The sequence below is a fragment of the Notothenia rossii genome (assembly GCF_949606895.1).
Source record: "Notothenia rossii genome assembly, chromosome: 5".
NCBI classification, from domain to species: domain Eukaryota; kingdom Metazoa; phylum Chordata; class Actinopteri; order Perciformes; family Nototheniidae; genus Notothenia; species Notothenia rossii.
In genome coordinates this window covers 53806489-53825750 of record NC_136903.1, presented here as the reverse complement: position 1 = coordinate 53825750, position 19262 = coordinate 53806489, and the positions used below count along the sequence as shown (strand labels likewise).

The window sequence follows — 19262 nt, the reverse complement described above, 5'->3', positions numbered from 1 at the left end:
GTACACAACTTCCCTATAGATTAGACCCTCCAAAAAACGCGGGCAAAAATCCTTGATTATGCGGGCTAAATTCCTTGATAATGCAAATAAACATGCAGGGTTTTTATGTGATTTTATGCGGTGAAATTGCGGGAAGTTGCGAAATATGCGGAAAGTTGCGAAATATGCGGGGAAAAATAATAACAATTTTTTTAAATATTGGGCTGTCTTATTTATTCTCTCTCACACACAACCTGCCAATAACGTTAAACCCCTTTACTATTCAATTAAACACATTCAATGTGTATTTATTGTAAAAGCAATTGGGCTATTTTAATCTCACACACACACTTCTCCGCCTCATTCTGTTGTCATTTATTCGTTCGTTATCTGACCAGCTTCAATCTTGTAGGCTACTCACTTCGTTTCTTGTAGCCCTCGAAAGGGTTTTGGAGGTTGATGCCTCGGTGAACGTGAGTTGTTTGGCTTTCTTGTCCGCAGCATCAGAAAGCATTTTCGAATGTTTGAATGAATCAAAGTGGGTCGTCACCGTCGATTTTCTCTTATGCTCCAACACACAGTTGCAGGGGGTGCAGAATAGTTTCCCCCCACTTTTTGCCCGATCTTTAGTAGAAATGTTCGTCGGTAAATGAGATGGATTAGATTTTTTCATCTTGGTGTTTTCTCTATCGTGTGAGCTCCACATGTTCACTCTATACAGTGTTGTTTACATTATGTGATGCGCGAGCTGATGACGTCACGTCAAGACGAGTTAACTTTTTTTTTTCTCAACTTTGTGTGGAAAAATGCGGGGATTATGCAGCCTTTTGATAAATATGCGGCCTTTTAAAAATCTGCGCCATTTTGCTGATTATGCGGTAAATTCTGCGATCGCAGAATCGCGTTTTTCTGGAGGGTCTAATAGATGCACAGACGTAACATCAATCCTTCTGCACAAAGTTACAATTCGGGGATTGTTTCAAAATATACTTTCATAACTTGGTGTGTTATGTCTGCTTTCTTAGCATTTGGCAACATTTACCAATGCAAGAACTGTCAGATTGTGACAGTTGCTATATTATGTGGTTACATATTTCCAAACAAGATTCAATGCAATTCAAAGAGCAGGAGTCTAACACTGCGTGCAGAGATCCTTATTATAGACACATGCATTTCCAAACATAGGTCTACCTATGTTGTAAATGTATTATCTCTTCGATTTACACACGGCATCTATTGCACGTCTGTCCGTCCTGGGAGAGGGATCCCTCCTCTGTTGCTCTCCCTGAGGTTTCTCCCATTTTTCCCTTTAAACTGTGAGTTTTCTCCGGAAGTTTTTCCTTGTACGATGTGAGGGTCTAAGGACAGAGGGTGTCGTATTGTCATACTGATATTCTGTACACACTGTGAAGACCACTGAGACAAATGTAACATTTGTGATATTGGGCTATATACATAAACATTGATTTACTGGTTTAAAGATCCTTGCTAAACTGTGATAATGCCAGGATTATAGAATCTGTTTACACCAAATGCCTACTCTGCCAAAATTGAAAGAGTTCACCTTCTACTTAGCATGAATGTGCTCAGTAAATTTTATACAACTCTGTCCTTCAACTGATGCAGAATAGAGCGGTAAATTGGATTAGACCCGGGCTGTTGCTATCATGGAGCCACCACTATGGTTTCTATATATTTGTGCACAAGCAGGAAGTGGAAGGAGTCATCCTCTGGGAGCTGTGAATATTCACAAAAAGGGTTCTTCCCTACCAGGAGACCTGTTGGGACATCTGGGATGGAATCTTGTGATGGGCAAGGTTTCTTACATCGGGTCAGCAAGAATTCTGTGATACTGGGATTGTTTTTACACACTTATTATACATTTTACCAAAAAACGCACTCATGCACTATATACTGAAACTATACATATGCTACATCTTGATATGTATTTTGAGTCAGATACTAGCTTTTTTACTTTGCGGTGCTCAGTTGTATAATAATTTTGTTTCTGAAATGTGAAGTTTTCACCTATCAAAGTTCAAATACAAAAGGTTGCTACATTATATGCTGTTAATAGTTCTGGTACGATGTTGGGCTGGTTTGAGTTAGTAAATAAATTAAATGTACTTCTCATTCACAAGTCTAAATGATACATTGGCCTTTTGCTGGAGGGAAAATAGGGCAACTGGAGGGGTGACAGATCAAAAAACACATCATGGAAGGTCTTCTATGGTTTTAGAAAAGTAAAGCGTAAGACCAAGAGAGGTACCAACCTTAAGAGCAACTACTTTTGGTTGCTGAAAATAATGTTAGACTGTAAATATCCTAATCCTTTCAGCCATGCTTGAATTGCCCACAACTCCTAATACTTCATCCTGCATTGATACTTTCATTGCATTTTTCCGTCAAAGCCAGAATGCCATTGCAGATGGCCAGGACATGAAAAGAAACTCTAAAGTATGCCCTTTATCTGCTTAATGTCATATTCAAATGAAAGCAATCCAATACAAGTTTTAATTGTGCTTAAACAGCATCCTAGGACTAGAAAGCCTCATGTGTTCAGAGGACACTTGGTGTGCTCAACAACTCCCCCGAGACTCAAACTCTGATCCCTCTTTGTTCTGACTGTGCACCGTCAAACTTTACTGGATGCTGATATATAATTCAGACTTTAACCAGTTATGCCCCAAGCCACACACAGACACACAGCTCTTCCTCTCCCAGGAAGATGGAGAAAGCTTGATTACCCTTCTTTACTGCATTAGACTCGCACAGACAAGGCTTGATGCATTTTGACAAGAGTCAAAAGAGGCTTTGAGAGAGTTGGTTTTCTCTCAAAGGATGACAGACTTTTGTGAAAGACAAAACCTCTGCACAAATGTTTCAAAATCTCTGCATAAAAGGACACTGAATAACCCCAGATTGTTTTCTATTTTTATTCTCAGGGCAAATATCCCACCCTGAGATCTGAGACATTGGTTTAACACCTGGGATCATCTGAAAAACTCTTTAGTGATTCATCTCAGCTGTATGTCTCTTCTCTCTGCCCTGCTCAGTGTACACTGTACCTGACCGGGTCCAGGTATTTGCTTCAAGTAAGGGGCAAGGACCACAGATGCAGTTTTGGTTTTCACGCTAACTACTTTGTTGGCTTTGAGGAGGGAGGTGTGTGAAGTGTCCCAGAGACACTTCACCCCAAATTGCTCCTGTGGGGATTGTCCACAGTATTAAGTATGTAAGTCGCTTTGGAAAGAAGCGTCTAACAAGTAACATGTAATGATGATGCCTTACAACTGTCAGAACAGTAATGGATACCACACGGTGACATGAATGCAGAGATCGGAGTCAATGTTTTAAATGTGGTTCCCACATTCAGGCTCTATCGAGATGCATGTACAGAGAGAAAATAATTCCACCATAGGGCAAATAATATCCTGGTTGAAAGACTTTGTGAGCCTACTTATAAATCATATCATTATGATGTCACACACACTGATGTAACCCTAATGTTGTGTTGCTATCACATCTCAGATCTGTCAAATATTGCCATCATAAACTTTTATATCTAACCCTAACCCTGAAGAGTGGTGCGAATGAGTCCTTAAACCTTGAAATGATTTAGCATTTTAGCCTTGCAGTCAATGGTGTGTGGTTAGATGCCTGAAATAAGGTCTGTGGTTAACACACACATGAAATACATGAAAAAACATGAAATACGTGACTCTTTGTGACTAAATGAGACAATAAACGTCATAACGCCGAACATTAGCCACTTGAGAGATGCGCAGCCATGCAACCGTGATGTTGTTTTATTTAAAAGCACTTCATTCACTTTTTATTTCTGTCGATTTAATTTATGCTTAAAGATATCACAAAGTGGTGTTAATATGCAGAGATTAACCCAACATAGTGTCATAAACGTTTGTTTGACCCAGAGCTAAAGGTCTCATAGAGGTCCTGTAGTGAGACGCTACAATACGTTATCACTGCACCACTCTATTAGATCTGTGTTTATTAGTAAAGACATCTGCTTTGTTTCTAATTGAGGTGTTCAAGAAGTGCAATGCCTAATGACCTGAATTAAGCCACAATTTGATTTTCTCTACTTGAGTTATGTTTCATGTCTCACTGTGAGTCTGTCTATAACTTGATTGGTTTATTATCACAGGGGGAACAGGTGCAGAGTGTGAACTCTTGGAGCTTGCAGGGAAAATGACATGTGTTGTGAATCTTTCAAACATCAGGTGTTGTGTAATTGGTGGAGAATCATCCTGCTGCTAGCCTTGTGTTACTCTGTTTGAATCTTTTGGCTTCAACTGTATTTTGGATCGTTTCTATTTTAGGTCTGACTGTTCTCGGGTGCACATTTGGAAACCTTTTTTTTGGTTGAAATAATGCAAGCTGAGGGGTGAATTATGTAAAGGATTGAGCGGTTTTTGTAGCCACTAGACCAGCATAAGTAAGGCTCAAATGCATACAGTAATTCTCTTTGCACCTTTTAAATGAGCCCCTAACTGCGATACCAGGTAAGCTTTTACTGACCAGTGAAGCTTTCTTCTTTCTAAAAAAAACAAATGTTCAGTTGGTGTTTGGAAACTATTGGAATATATTGTGTTTGATTATATTTGGATAACAGTACAAACAACCATTGAAAGTCAAACACTGTAAACACTGTAAGTCTCTCTGACTGTAGGAAACACTGGGGAAACTTGATCAGTTTTATATATCTCTGCAAAAAGCAAGTTCTTCTGTTAGATATAAATATAAACGTAGACTCGACAGAGAGCAAAACAGACTTATTAAGACTTTTTATATTGATAATTATTGTGAAGTGACTGGGATTTTTTTCGTAATTGTTGTCTTAATGTCTTTAATATGTAATCTTTAATACCAGTGCTTGTGTGATTCCCCCTTTTTGAAGTTAATGTTTTGCAAGTGAATGAATGTTTCACTTTGTACAAACTCTTGGATGCACACAACAACGTTCATCCGCTAATCTGTTATTCATCCTACAGCAAGACTTCATCATATTTTGGATTTACCTTGTATTTGCCCGATAAACCTACACTATTTTTCTTATTCTACTTATTTTTAAGAATTTCTATCACCAAAGCCATCATGTTTGGTTATTGTTAAAAACATGCTTGACATTTCCCCTGGTTAAAACGAAGAGTGCTTTAACATCTTACTTGCTTATATTTGATCTCAACAGCATTCTCACGGGCTCTGAGAGGTTAGCATGTTTAACCTTTTCTGATATCACTAGAGCCAAGAGTCTATGTGTTCCCTGACCACAGTCCTGCTGGCTCTAAAAGGCAGACAAATCCTGGAGGAACCACAAATACTGTCCTCTCTCTTACCTGTCATAGAAGTCTTCTCTGTAGAAATCATAGTCAAACTCATAGCCACTGGGGAGGAAGCACAATAGCACAAAGTGAATGTACAAAACACATGTCATACAATACTTTTCATATCATGAGCATGAAACCACATTGAAAACAACATAAGGGAACAACAAGGTTTTGGGGTTTCAATGTAGCTTATAGGAATCAAAGACTAAAATTGCACAGAAAAAGCAATAATTATAACCTCTGTGGGAGAGACAAAGAAACCACCAAATACTTCATCTCACCCCAAGAGACAGAAAGACAGAAGTAAATATGACAAAGACAAAACAGAGCATGACAACCCAAACCGAACTGTTGAAAATGATGTGTAGCATGTTTAATTTGTGCTGACATATTTTACAATTGTTATTGAGTACAAATGAAGGGTAAGCATAGTGATGTCTGAGGTTCCTTCTGTAAACGATGTAAAATACAAAAAACTGCCCGACACTGAAATTGCATTTCACAATTTTGTTTCACAATTGAAAGTTAGCTGTGATCTGTAAGTGATTGTCCATAGTGACAACGGCAACGCTGAAGGAATTATAGATCAACTCTGATTTTACAGATTTAGAGAGGCCACCTTTAGTTTATCCTTTTGATTTTACAACTGCAACTTTTCGAGCTCTGATAAACCCACTGTACACCACCTGACCAGAAAAAAAAAGTAGTCAGACAAAGTTATGAGACAGTTCAACAAAAAGCCACTAAAGAGCTGGTGGGACCAAAACACGACTGAAAGGGGAGTGAAATATTGAGGGCCCATTATTCCGAAACCCCAATAATCAAAAAAACATCCTGCTTGGGTTAGAGCGGGCTTTTAAGACACACAAACAGTATGTTGCCAATGCACATAAAGATTGGGAAATACATAATGCTCTTGATGTAATGGCACTTCTGGTATAAACTATGCCCACTTCCAGTCTAGTATCCATTAGAAATGCAGGGATGGATATTTCTTTGTTTCTATGTGCAGATAATGACACCTCTACTCTCTACTTTCATCCTTCTGCCCCCCCCCCCCCCCCCCCCCACACACATTAATGCAGCGTTGAAATGTGATTTAATGAATTCATTAAATCACATTATAGTATTAAAGGAACAATCAGACTCTAGAAATAGACTTGTGAGGTCTTAATAGTCCTGTAAAAGTGGGGCATGGCTGAGATTGTATTGTATTGTATTATCATGACATAAATACTTGTGTATGCTACCTTTTGCATATCGTGTATTTTGTTTTTGCTATGTTTGTAAAATGTAAACTTCTTCAATGCATGACATTAAGGATTTTGGGAGATGGCCCTGAGCCCAATAGAGATTGCCCTGACAAATGCGCGCGGACGAAATGATGCACGAAGGGTTTGGGGGGCACATTGTAATACACTGACTTTAAATGATTTGCTTGTTAGGTATTCAGCATCAGAATCCGTAACAAATTGAAATTCCCGCGAAAATGTGGTTGCATTCGATTCATTGTCCGGGTAGTATTCATTGTATAGAAATCGTATTGACCGGGCCAGCCCGAACATCGCGAAGTTGGTAGAACGAATAACTCCTCATCCGGAAGCTGACCGAGCAGACCCGAGCAGCAGTCGAGAGGAGCCGAGCGCATCCGCGAAGCACACAAAATGGCGACGTCCATGAAGAAAGACGGGTTGACCGACTTTTAGCAACTTTTTCATCGTTTTCCAACCGATTTGACCGCTGTCAGGCACTGACACCAGGGCTTGGTTTTTCGTAATTTTAGGGGCAAGGCCATCTGGCCTTTGGTGTCACACATTTTTTCAGGGCGCAAAGTGTTTGGTATTTTTTCCATCTACTACTTCTCCCATTCACAAATCAAAAATCAAATCCATCCATTCATCCATCTTCTCCCGCTTATCCGTGGTCGGGTCGCGGAGGTAGCAGTTCCAGCAGAGAGCCCCAAACTTTCTTTTCCCTGGACACATCAACCAGCTCTGACTGGGGGATCCCAAGGCGCTCCCAGGCCAGCGAAGAGATATAATCCCTCCACCTGGTCCTAGGTCTGCCCCTTGGTCTCTTCCCAGCTGGACGTGCCTAGAACACCTCCCTAGGGAGGCGCCCAGGTGGCATCCTAACTAGGTGCCCGAACCACCTCAACTGGCTCCTTTCGACGCGAAGGAGGAGCGGTTCAACTCCGAGTCCCTCCCGGATGACCGAACTTCTCACCTTATCCCTAAGGGAGACACCAGCCACCCTGCGGAGAAAACCCATCTCGGGTTGAACCCGCGATCTCGTTCTTTCGGTCATGACCCATCCTTCATGACCATAGGTGAGGGTAGGAACGAAAATGGCGCGGTAGACAGAGAGCTTTGCCTTCTGGCTCAGCTCCCTTTTCGTCACAACGGTGCGGTAAAGCGACTGCAGTACCGCTCCCGCTGCTCCGATTCTCCGACCCATCTCACGCTCCATTGTTCCCTCACTCGAGAACAAGACCCCGAGATACTTGAACTCCTTCACTTGGGGTAAGGACTCATTCCCTACTTGGAGTGGACAGTCCATCGGTTTCCTGCTGAGAACCATGGCCTCAGATTTGGAGGTGCTGATCCTCATCCCAGCCGCTTCAAACTCGGTTGCGAACCGATCCAGTGATTGCTGAAGGTCGCAGACCGATGAAGCCATCAGAACCACATCATCTGCAAAAAGCAGTGGTGCAATCTTTAGTCCACCGAACTGCAGACCCCCTCCCCCACGACTACGCCTCGAAATCCGATCCATGTATATTACAAACAGGATTGGTGACAAAGCGCAGCCCTGGCGGAGGCCAACCCCCACCTGAAATGGGTCCGACTTACTGCCGAGGACCCAGACACAGCTCTCGCTTTGTGGAGGTTGGGGACATTGAACCAGAGTGGTCGGTGTTCAAAGCCTCTATTGCCGAAGCCGCGGCGGGGAGCTGTGGTCTCAAGGTCCTAGGTGCCTCAAGGGGCGGTAACCCTCGAACCTCCTGGTGGACACCGGTGGTCAGGGAAGCCGTCCGACTGAAGAAGGAGGCCTTCAGGGATTTGTTATCCCGGGGGACTCCCGAGGCAGTTGCAAGGTACCGACAGGCCCGAAGGGCAGCAGCCTCAGCCGTGGCCGAGGCAAAGCAGCGGGTGTTGGAGAAGTTCGGAGAAGACATGGAAAAGGACTTTCGGGCGGCACCAAAGTTGTTCTGGAAAACTGTCCGACACCTCAGGAGGGGGAAGCAGGGAATAATCCAAGCTGTGTACAGTAAGGATGGGATGTTGTTGACCTCAACTGATGGAGTGTTAGGGCGTTGGAAGGAGCACTTTGAGGAACTCCTGAACCCGACAACTCCGCCCTCTATGTTAGAGGCAGAGCTGGAGTATGACTGGGGATCGACACCAATCTCCCGGGGGGAGGTCACTGAGGTCGTCAAACAACTTCACAGTGGCAAAGCCCCGGGGGTGGATGAGATCCGCCCAGAAATGCTGAAGGCTCTGGGTGTTGAGGGACTGTCATGGTTGACACGTCTCATCAACGTTGCGTGGAAGTCGGAAAAAGTACCGAAGGAGTGGCAGACAGGGGTGGTGGTTCCCCTTTTTAAAAAGGGGGATCAGAGGGTGTGTGCCAATTACAGAGGCATCACACTACTCAGCCTTCCCGGGAAAGTTTACTCTAAGGTACTCGAAAGGAGGGTCAGGCCGATTGTCGAACCTCAGATTGAGGAGGAACAATGCGGATTCCGTCCTGGTCGTGGAACGACGGATCAGCTTTTTACTCTCGCGAGGATCCTGGAGGGGGCCTGGGAGTACGCTTATCCAGTCTACATGTGTTTTGTAGACTTGGAGAGGACGTATGACCGGGTTCCCAGGGAGTCACTGTGGGAGGTGCTGCGGGAGTATGGGGTGAGGGGGTCTCTACTCAGGGCCATCCAATCTCTGTACTCCCAAAGCGAGTAAAAATCAAATCAAATCTAAAAATCTAAAATTCTATTACAGTTTTTCTCAATCGCTAAACCCACTATTTAGAATCAAAATTCCTTTCATCAAACCAACAGCACAGCCATCGAAACAGAAAACCATTTCTCTACAACAGTATACCATTTATCATTGATATCACACAAAATGCAGATGCTAAGCAGTGTTTTGCAAAACAGATCACACAATTCTCTAACTGAAGTTACAATTCTCTACACAAACATCAAAAATCTTTTGTGTAACTCATGTCTACAAAACAAAATAATCTTCTCACAGTGGATAACACTTACTCCTCATAAACTTAGACCATAGCTCCACTAATTGACACTTGATGTGTAAAATATTAACACTTGTTATCAGTCAATCACCCCATTGAAAAAGGTAACTGCATGGAATGTACTGTATACCTTACAGTAATGATGTTACATTGAAAACATTTACATGACAGAATTTGTACTTAAAATATTTTTTTTAAATGGTGCCGGTAAAGCTATAATAGTGTTGATATGACTTGCATAGCTCTTTGAGATGTTCATATTGGGAGGATTAGCTATAGTTGATAGTAGAGCAATACATTTTTACAGTCAGTAATTGTGGTCTTTTCCTTTTTGCACATTGAGAAATGTTTGTTTTTGTATTGGGGTGAATTGAGTACTTCACTTCCCTGTAAATGAATTGCTCACAGGTGATATCAATGACTTTCCTATAGTAATTGTAATTAGTGAGAATCCTATAAAAGACCTCCCTCACTTCAGTAAGATGTTTGTGTGAACAAAATGGCTGATCGAGTAGGTAGAGGAACTCTGAGAGGAAGAAGGAACCCTGTTGTTCAGCGAGGAAGAGGGAGGGCATGGTTTGAGGCTCATCCACACATGGCCATGGAGTTCCTCCCTCCATACTCCCCATTTCTAAACCCCATTGAGGAGTTATTCTCTGCCTGGAGATGGAAGGTTTATGACCATCATACTCATGACAGAATGCCCCTTTTGGACGCAATGAATGCTGGCTGTCGGGACATCTCTGCGGAATCCTTTCAAGGGTGGTGTCGACACGCAAGGAGATATTTCCCACGCTGCCTTGCAAGGGAAGACATACGCTGTGACGTAAATGAGGCTATGTGGCCAGACAGACGCCAAAGAGCAGATCAGTGAAGCTATATAGATCTCATTCTCTGCTTTACTGCTGATTTACATGATTTACCCATGTTATTTTTTTTCCAGTGTATTGCTATTCATCTTTTGTTTCTGTTACGGTGCTCTTCTGAAAATGAGACAATAAAAACAATGACATAGTTACAGTAACATACTGTTTTTCCTATATGTAAGTTTGTTTCTCCCAACTTGTCAGTTTTCCGTTCAGTTTACAATTTCGATAGCTTGAGGTTTGTGTATTGATGATTGTAGTCAGTATTTAGTGTGCCACAGTAATGACTCTTCAAATAGTCTTCTAATGAGCTGACAAATGTTTGTTTTTGGAGAAGGTATCTGGTTTTGGAAGGGGTATTTTTTGTTTTGAGTGCCTTAGAGCACTTTGCAAGAAATGTATATTGTTATGGTAGAATGTGTTATTATGGTGACCGGAGTTTCAGTTATGAAAACACATTTGTCTCATTAGAGGACAATTTGTTCTGTTTCGATCGACTTTTTTGTGACCAGTATTTTCAGTTTTGTCATGTAAGTGCATTTTGCAAAAGATATTCAGAGTTATGGCAAGTATGTTTCTGTTTAAATGGCTATGTTCTTGTTTTGAAGAAATGAATTTTGATTCTAAATAGTGGGTTTAGCAATTGAGAAAAACTGTAATATGAAAAAAGTCTGCCGGGCCTGACGGCCTCGACCCATTCTTTTTAAAAATTGCAGCTCAGATTATAGCACAACCAGTAACTGATATTTTTAATCTCTCCCTGTCCACTCACACACTGCCAGCTCTGTGGAAGCAAGCTCTGGTATCGCCCCTCTTGAAAGCTGGTGATCCCACTGAGTTAAATAATTATCGTCCTATCTCAAATCTTTCTGTGTTATCAAAGATTCTTGAGTCCCTAGTTTCTACTCAGCTAAAACTTTTTTTAAATTCACACAACATCCTTAACCCTATGCAATCTGGATTCAGATCAAAGCACAGTACTGTGACTGCCAGTCTGAAAGTCTTAGATGATATCAAGGCTGCTTTGGATAACAAATCTGTTTGTGTTGTATTGTTTATTGACCTAGCCAAAGCATTTGATACTGTAGATCACCACATTATGTCTAATGTTATGTTGGTGTCTCGTTTCGGTCATAATGCCATTTGTTGGTTTCAGAGTTATCTAACCGACCGTACTCAATGCGTCAGGTTGGGTAGCACTGTCTCTGACCCTGTCACCTTGGAGAAGGGCGTTCCACAGGGCTCTATTTTGGGGCCTTTGCTCTTTTTATTATATGTAAACAATATTTGTAATCAGATGCAATTTTCTACCTATCATATGTATGCTGATGACACTATTGTATATTCATGTGCTCCTTCTCTGGACATGGCCGTTTCCAATTTAAAATCTGATTTTATCACGCTGCAGCATGCACTTCTTGATTCCAAACTGCTTTTGAACAGTAAGAAAACCAAAGCAATGCTTTTTGGTCCCAAGTCAGCGTCCTCTTGCCTCTCCATTGACACCCTTGATGGCGTCTCTGTGGAGTTTGTTGATATCTACAAATATCTTGGCTTTTGGTTGGACAGTAATCTGAACTTCAAACACCATATCGAAGTTCTAACAAAGAAATTGAAATTCAGTCTTGGCTTCCTTTACAGACTTAAATGTTGTTTTTCAACTTCATCCCGTAAAAGGTTGGTCTCTGGCTTATTCCTGTCCCAGCTGGACTACGGTGACACCATGTATAGATTTGCCTGTCCCACTGTCTTGGCCAAACTTGACCCACTCTACCATGCTGCACTGCGTTATATATCAAATGCACCCTATAGGACTCATCATTGCACACTGTATAGCCTAACTGGATGGTCCTCACTCACTATGCGTAGGATGCAGCATTGGTTTTTATTAATGTATAAAGCCATTTTAGGAAATCTTCCACTCTACATATGTGCCAGATTGGCTCCAGTTTGTGACTTTTACAACCTCAGATCCAGTGCCTTGATACGGTTCCAGGTTCCTGCTGTGCGGACTGAGGCTGGAAAAAGGAGTCTCTTTTATTATGGTCCTTGGTCTTGGAATGACCTTCAATCACGCCTCAAACTGACGGCACTTGTTTCTATAGCCTGTTTTAAATTGAAGTTGTCAGAAGTTCTTACCACCAGCTGCTCTTGCAGTAATAAGTAGTGCCTTTCTTACTGTCCTAATGTGCACAATGTAGTAACTGCTTTTTTTCGTCTTTTGTTTTCTTAGTTATGTTCTCTGTATTTTATATGTTTGTGTTATGTGTTATGTGTAACGTTGCTGCCTTCTTGGCCAGGTCAGCATTGTAAATGAGATTGTATCTCAATGCTTTTTATCTGGTTAAATAAAGGTTAAATAAAAAAAAAACAAACAAATATATTCCATTTCAGAGCAGAAGAAACAGCCTTCAAGGGTCAAACTCTGAACATACATCATTCAGCGGTGTACTTTGAAATGCAAAAGTGTGTGTGAGTGTGAGTGTGAGTGTGTGTGTGTGTGTGTGTGTGTGTGTGTGTGTGTGTGTGTGTGTGTGTGTGTGTGTGTGTGTGTGTGTGTGAGAGAGAGTCTCTTTAATCAATTCCTCACAGCTCCTCATATCCGTTCAGAAACTAGACAAAAAGTTAAACATGTACAAACCACAGACTGACTGTGTCATGGCGAATACAGTCGCTGCTTTAATTCTGTCTTTAGGACGTTGTTGGGAGATTGGACGGAGCAGATAAAGGTTAGTTTAGCCTGATCTGATCGAATGGAGATCGCTCCATTCAGAGGAGAACACGCATTTTAAAAGTGTTTCGCCTGCTGTCTTGTCTAGAAACTTGTCAAAGCACGGTTTTTACTAACCGTTATCAGTATTTAGTTACTTCGGCATCATTTTGAAACGTGTATTACAATTAAATCACGGTAAAATAGGTTAATTTTGTCGTAGTTGGTTTCCCCCACAGTATTTAGATGGATATAAGCCCAACTCAATCACGGTACGTCCAGACAGCAGCGTTAAAAAAATCTTCCAACGCTTCTGCCCATTCACTTTGAATGGGGTGACGTCACTTTGCCTCACTTTTTGCCGAACTGCATTGTGGGAAGCAAAGCGGAGATTTCCAGGCATCTCCGGCGTCAAAAGTTGAGCAATGTTCAACTTTTGAATCTTCTGAAGCTTTCGGTGGAAGCGTCAGCCAATCAAATCATATGGCACTACAAGCTCTAGCCAATCAAACCGTTGCTTGTGTGTCAGGGGCGGGAGATTTATGTGGTTGGTTGTTGGTCGAGCTTCAGACACGCCCGGCAGCAAGCTTTTTCCAAAGCCGCTGTGTGGACGTATCAGAGCAATGAGAATATTCACATCGCGTCCGTTTTGAACGCAGCATAATGCAGTTAAGAAACCACTGTTCTGACACTTTTAAAGCAACTTCGAGATTTTAACAGTATCAGTGGCAGGTGGCCGTAGGACGTACAATTATTTTCGGGGCTTCACGGCCAGACCGAGCGGCAATGGCCGTCATTGCCGTTTGGCCGCCGGTGAAAATCCTACCCTGACTGACACGTCTCCACAATTGCCATAATAGATTGCCCGATCGGGCAACCAGCAGGTGAGGCTTCATTGCCCGAGCTAAATAAACAATAAACGATTAAATAAAAATAAATAAATAAGATGTTAAACAGAAGCCTGAGACTCCTTCTAAATAAACACAGATCTCGGCCTCCAGCTTCCTCAGGGTGCTGTTATGTAGATGTTTTAAAGCCTTGGCCTTTTCAATTACAGTTTCTAGATCTCAGTCCCACATGAGCACCAGCATTTGTTTTTGTTGGTAAACACAGGTGTGGGTATTACAGTCTCTTTTTGGATTTCTGATACAAGTCCTGGCCCTTCAGAAAACTTGTGCCTGCTGCAAAAAGTGCAAGTAACACTTTGAGTACCTGTAGAGAGAGGCTGCTGATCGCTTTAGGATTTTGGGTCTGCTCGGCTTTGGTTCTCCAGCCATATTGACATCTGAAACAAATAACAGAGAATCAGAATCAGAAATGTATTTGTCCCACAGTGGGGAAATGTACTTTACATCACAGCAAAGGGAAAGTGGAGGTAACAAAAAAAATGAATGAGTAGAGAAACGTATTGATTAAAGAGACAAGCACATTTTAATAAAATCAAATGAGTACATTTGTATTATAAAAAATAAGTAGCACTCATATCATTATTGTTGATTTTTTTTCTTTGCAATTGTCATGAGGGAAATTAACTAAAACCCAATTGGCTATCCATTCAATTAAGGAGACATTAATATAATCAGATCACAATACATAAGTAAAGTACCTGTTGAAGCACCACCCCCCCAACAAATAACTATGTAAAAACATAAATGAAGACAAGATAACAGCTTATTATGGGAAACGTATCTCAGGATGTTGAGAATGTGTCACATTGTAACCTCCACTAGAGGGAGCCGTTGAGCCACTATCCACCCTCCCTTTGTCAGCTGTTCTCTGGACTGGGCAGCTCCTGTGGGCCCATATTAGCCTGTGAGTTTGCCATGTATAATTAATAAGAGCGAAAGTAAGGCATCAGATTGTTCTTGCTGTGCTGTTCGAGACTTTCCTCCTTTATTTGGGGTGATGAAACAAAACTCATGCATCTAAGCCAGAAGGAATATATTAATTTTGTAAAAGTTTTGAATTACAAACAAAGTTGTGCTTGTAATTAAATATGGGAATGGACCCCTTTTCCTTGTTGCTGCTGCACAGTGGGCAAAATAAAATAAGAGAGATGAGGAATCTCTTGGTATAAGATGTTAATATTTTTGCACTGTTTTAATAAGATGAGAAAAAGGTTGCAATCTATAATACAGTCATTTAGGGTGATTGAATCTAATGTTTTATTTTACCAGAAAAACAGGGTCAGGAATTGTTTTATTTATTTTAAATATGCCTTTAAGACCTTACAGAGAAGAGTAACAGTGCTGAGATGCAGTGGCGGCCGGCCCATAGGGGTGCTAGGGGCGCCGCCCCACCTCTTCCCACATTCTAGATTGTCATAAAAAAACACTTTAATTTAATTAATTTTGATACATTTTCTTTTTTAATGAAGAAGGTACATATTATATAGTTGGTGTCAGTTAAATGTATAATCTACGATAAAATATTCATAAATAAATGTTTTACGATGTCTAAAGTTACTGATAAGTCACGTGTTTCCTGCTTGGGGCGCAGAAATCTTTGCCCATTGACTCTCGTTATAAGTGGTGCATGCGCACTCCGTACCTCTTCAATGCAACAGATAGGAGCAGTTTGGGGCGCACCAAGCTGTGCCCAAAGCAGCTGTTGACACCACCAACAACTAGGGGGCAGCAGGAGCGCCAGAGTGAGTGATTGCCATTTGAATGAGAGAGAGTTAGATGGAGACGGAGTGTAAACAAAACTAGATAGCGAATATGGAGAAGGAAAATTATGTTTCAAGAAACACCCTTTGAGAGGAGGAAACTGGAGGGAAAGCTGAAAGTAAAAGAGCTCGTAACTGATCAGCCTGACATAGGCAGGAGTCAAGGACAGAGGAAGGCAGTATACATGCTCTTTTTCAAGGAGCTGTTTTAGCAAGAAGACTTGGCTAACTACCTGTAGCAACACCAGTGCTATATTTAGCTTCCCCTGCCTCCCTTTTCAAACGTCAGGATCAGACCAGTTTGTGGACCAGACCCAGCATAGATCCAGACAGATGTGAGTGACTTAAAGCACATATCAGAAAAAATTAAAAAGCCTGAACAAACTGGAGTCCACATGGATGGTGCTATGCAACTAGCCATGTTTATGAAAGTAAACAAAGCTGTCCAATGAGGGCTACAGGATAGGGATCTGTAAGCATAATAAGGAGGTTGACAAAAACAGGGTTTGTGTATAAGTTTGCTTACATTTTGGTAGAGCCCTCCCTGGAGAAAAATGCACCAGCTTCCACTGCAGTGATGTGGTTGCATTTCTTACTGTAGGCGCGTACTTTCCCCCCGTACTTTTCCCATTTAGTTCCGTTAATACCCCTTATTTCGCGTTCTCACCAAAAAGAGTACTTAGTGCCGGGAACTTTTACCCCCATTTTTAGTGCCTGCTAGAGAGGTGGTACCAAAAAAGTACCAATTTCAATTGGCTGGGCGAATTGCAAACCACGCCCCGTAAAACTCTGAACATTTTTTGAAGCCGCCATTGTATTTGCTGGCAATAGCTTTATTAGCATTAGCATTAGCCCCGCGCACCAACGGAGAGAGAATACCTTATGGCAACTGTTAGAAATTAAAATCAATGTTTTATGGCATAATTTAATTTAAACATACCGTCATTTTAAATGCTGTTTTATACTGAAAAAACAGAAGTTCTCACGCACAATATCTGATGTCAAGCTTTTATTCTGAAAATCCTTAATCTCCTGTTAGCGTTTAGCATGTGGCTAATATTTCTTTCCCTATAGAGGTGAATTTCGAAGTGAAATGACACGGAGTGATGCACACCGAAACCTACTGATTTTACACTACATCTATAGACGTTGAGATATTATTATTGCTGAATATTAAATAAAGGTACAGTTTATTTTATTACGTTTATTTTATTAAGTTTTGTTTACAGACGTTGGTAGCATATGACAACATCCGGGACTACCGTAAATGAAAACTGCCGTAAAGTATTTCCAGTATTATTAAAGTATTGATTAGAGCCGTTAAAATTTATTAAATGAAAAGTCATGAAAGAGATAAGGAGGAGAAAAGGCGTGTTTAGTTATGTATTGAATGTACAATGTCAAAATCCTCTGTTATGTGCGATACGGACATTGGTGAAAGGAGGCGGAAGACTATGCCACAACCGCCATTGAAGAGGAGGAGCCAAATGCGATATAGAGTCAGGCGACGGAGCCTTGTGGAGTCTCTTCTGCTCGGCCGACACTGCGAGAGGGAGCTTCCCTCTTCCTCTCTCTGAACCATCTTCTGCTTGTAACATTACCGCGCCATTTTAATTAAAGTACCCATTTGAACCTTCTCAGAGACTCCATTAGTCTCCTTACTTTTAAAGCTTCTCTCCGGGATGCGAGAATAACGAACAAAGCTAATAATTGGCTGACCACGACGTGGATTTTGCTGCACCAGGAGAGGCTACAACGCCAGCTGTTCGCCGGAGACGTTGGTATCCGTTCGACACACAAAGAGCTCAAATCCAAGGGGTGAGGAGAAGCCTGTTATATCAAATTCTTCAATAGATTATGTAGGAAATATTAGATTTGTGTGTTTGACGGCGGCCAGCGGATCCTGAAAATAGCTGTGCATTTAATGTTAAAACAACCTACATTTATAAACGTAAGCATCCTATAACTTTTGGCGTTGCTTTGTCGCAAGCAGGGTGAGTTCACATTTTCTTTTGTTCTTCTATTAACCCCAAATGCTATTAATTTGTGTGTGTGTTGTATTTTAAATATTAATGTGTGTAGTCATTTTACTTCATGTAGGTGTCTTGTTGCGTTTTCATGTAGGTGTCTCTTGTAGTTTAGTAGTTTTGCCTATAAACGGTTTAAAGCTGTTAAGATGAGACATAGCGAGTCAGTTAAGCACTGAGTAAATGAAGACCTTCAAGGCATAGCGAGTCAACTCATGGTTGAGTAATTGGAGTGAGTGCTACTCCAACAGCAGTTTGGAACTGTTTAAAAAAGTCCTTTTCAGAGAATAGGCTTGATTAAGGTGTAAGGCTTTATCAGTGGTTATACTGTTCTGTTTTCAGCCAAGATATTGCGGGTGGATTACGGTAATCGGAGTTACAGCAGCATTACGTTACATTTTGACGACGGTCAGTTAATAGTCGCTGATAGGTCTCCATATTGGTCCCAACCTAGCGTGTCTAAATACCAACAGTTAATCATAGTGGCTTTTAAAGTAAAATATTACGTAGATAGGTTTATGGCTTCTGCGTAAGGGTTCCTGATTTTTAGTTAGGATATCCCTAGGATATAGCCCATTTTCATAGAGACTATAAAGTCAAATATTACGTAGATAGGTTTATGGCTTATGCGTAAGGGTTCCTGATTTTGAGTTAGGATATCCCTAGGATATAGCCCATTTTCATAGAGACTATAAAGTCAAATATTACGTAGATAGGTTTATGGCTTATGCGTAAGGGTTCCTAATGTTAAAGAGAGGATATCTTTAGGATAAAGCCCATTTTTCATAGTAAACTAGATAGAAATGTTATTATTTTTAAACTAAACTGTTGTTTTGGCTTATATTTTCCAAAACTATAACTTGTTACAGTTTGTTTAAAGATCACCCCGCCATTATTTAAACTCCTCTGTGAGAGCCACATGGTGTACTTTCAAATCTCTTTGTCAACAGGTCAGATTTTGAAATAATCGGTTGCCATCTTGTTTTCACCACATGTTGACAAACAAACACAGGGCAGTCGCCATTTTGTGAAATACAAATTCAAAGCACTCCTTTGTTTGTTCTTATGCAGCTGGTTTCACTCTGATGAGGCATTTTTCTAGGCACTTCATCTTGTGAAGAACATCATACTTCTTGTCACAGTTGGAACTAGAAAATAGTCAGGTTATCTATACCGTTGGAAGTTTGGTATTTATAGGGAAGGAATATTGTATTTTCTAAAAGTCCAATCAGATTTTGGAAGTATTTCTGCTGGCAAATGTGTATTGGCGGTTTTTGAAATATTCCTGTTTGCAAATGTGTTTTGGCGGTTATGTGCTGTATTGTTTAACCATATTGTAATTCTCTTCCAATTTTTAAGATATTTTTAAGGCGAGACACGGCAGGCAAAAACATCGTTTTTCAT

At 41.1% G+C, this 19262-nt stretch overlaps 1 protein-coding gene across 1 annotated transcript in view; it reads right to left on the bottom strand.

Annotated features, from left to right (window-relative positions):
- raly (RALY heterogeneous nuclear ribonucleoprotein) overlaps window positions 1-19262 on the bottom strand; it is a 559745-nt gene that overhangs the window by 206726 nt on the left and 333757 nt on the right. The window contains exons 3-4 of the mRNA XM_079680060.1: window positions 14376-14448; window positions 5340-5387 (exon numbers count right to left, since the gene is read on the bottom strand). Of these exons, the coding sequence (XP_079536186.1) occupies window positions 5340-5387; window positions 14376-14448 (121 nt within the window). The remainder of the gene's footprint in view (window positions 1-5339; window positions 5388-14375; window positions 14449-19262) is intronic.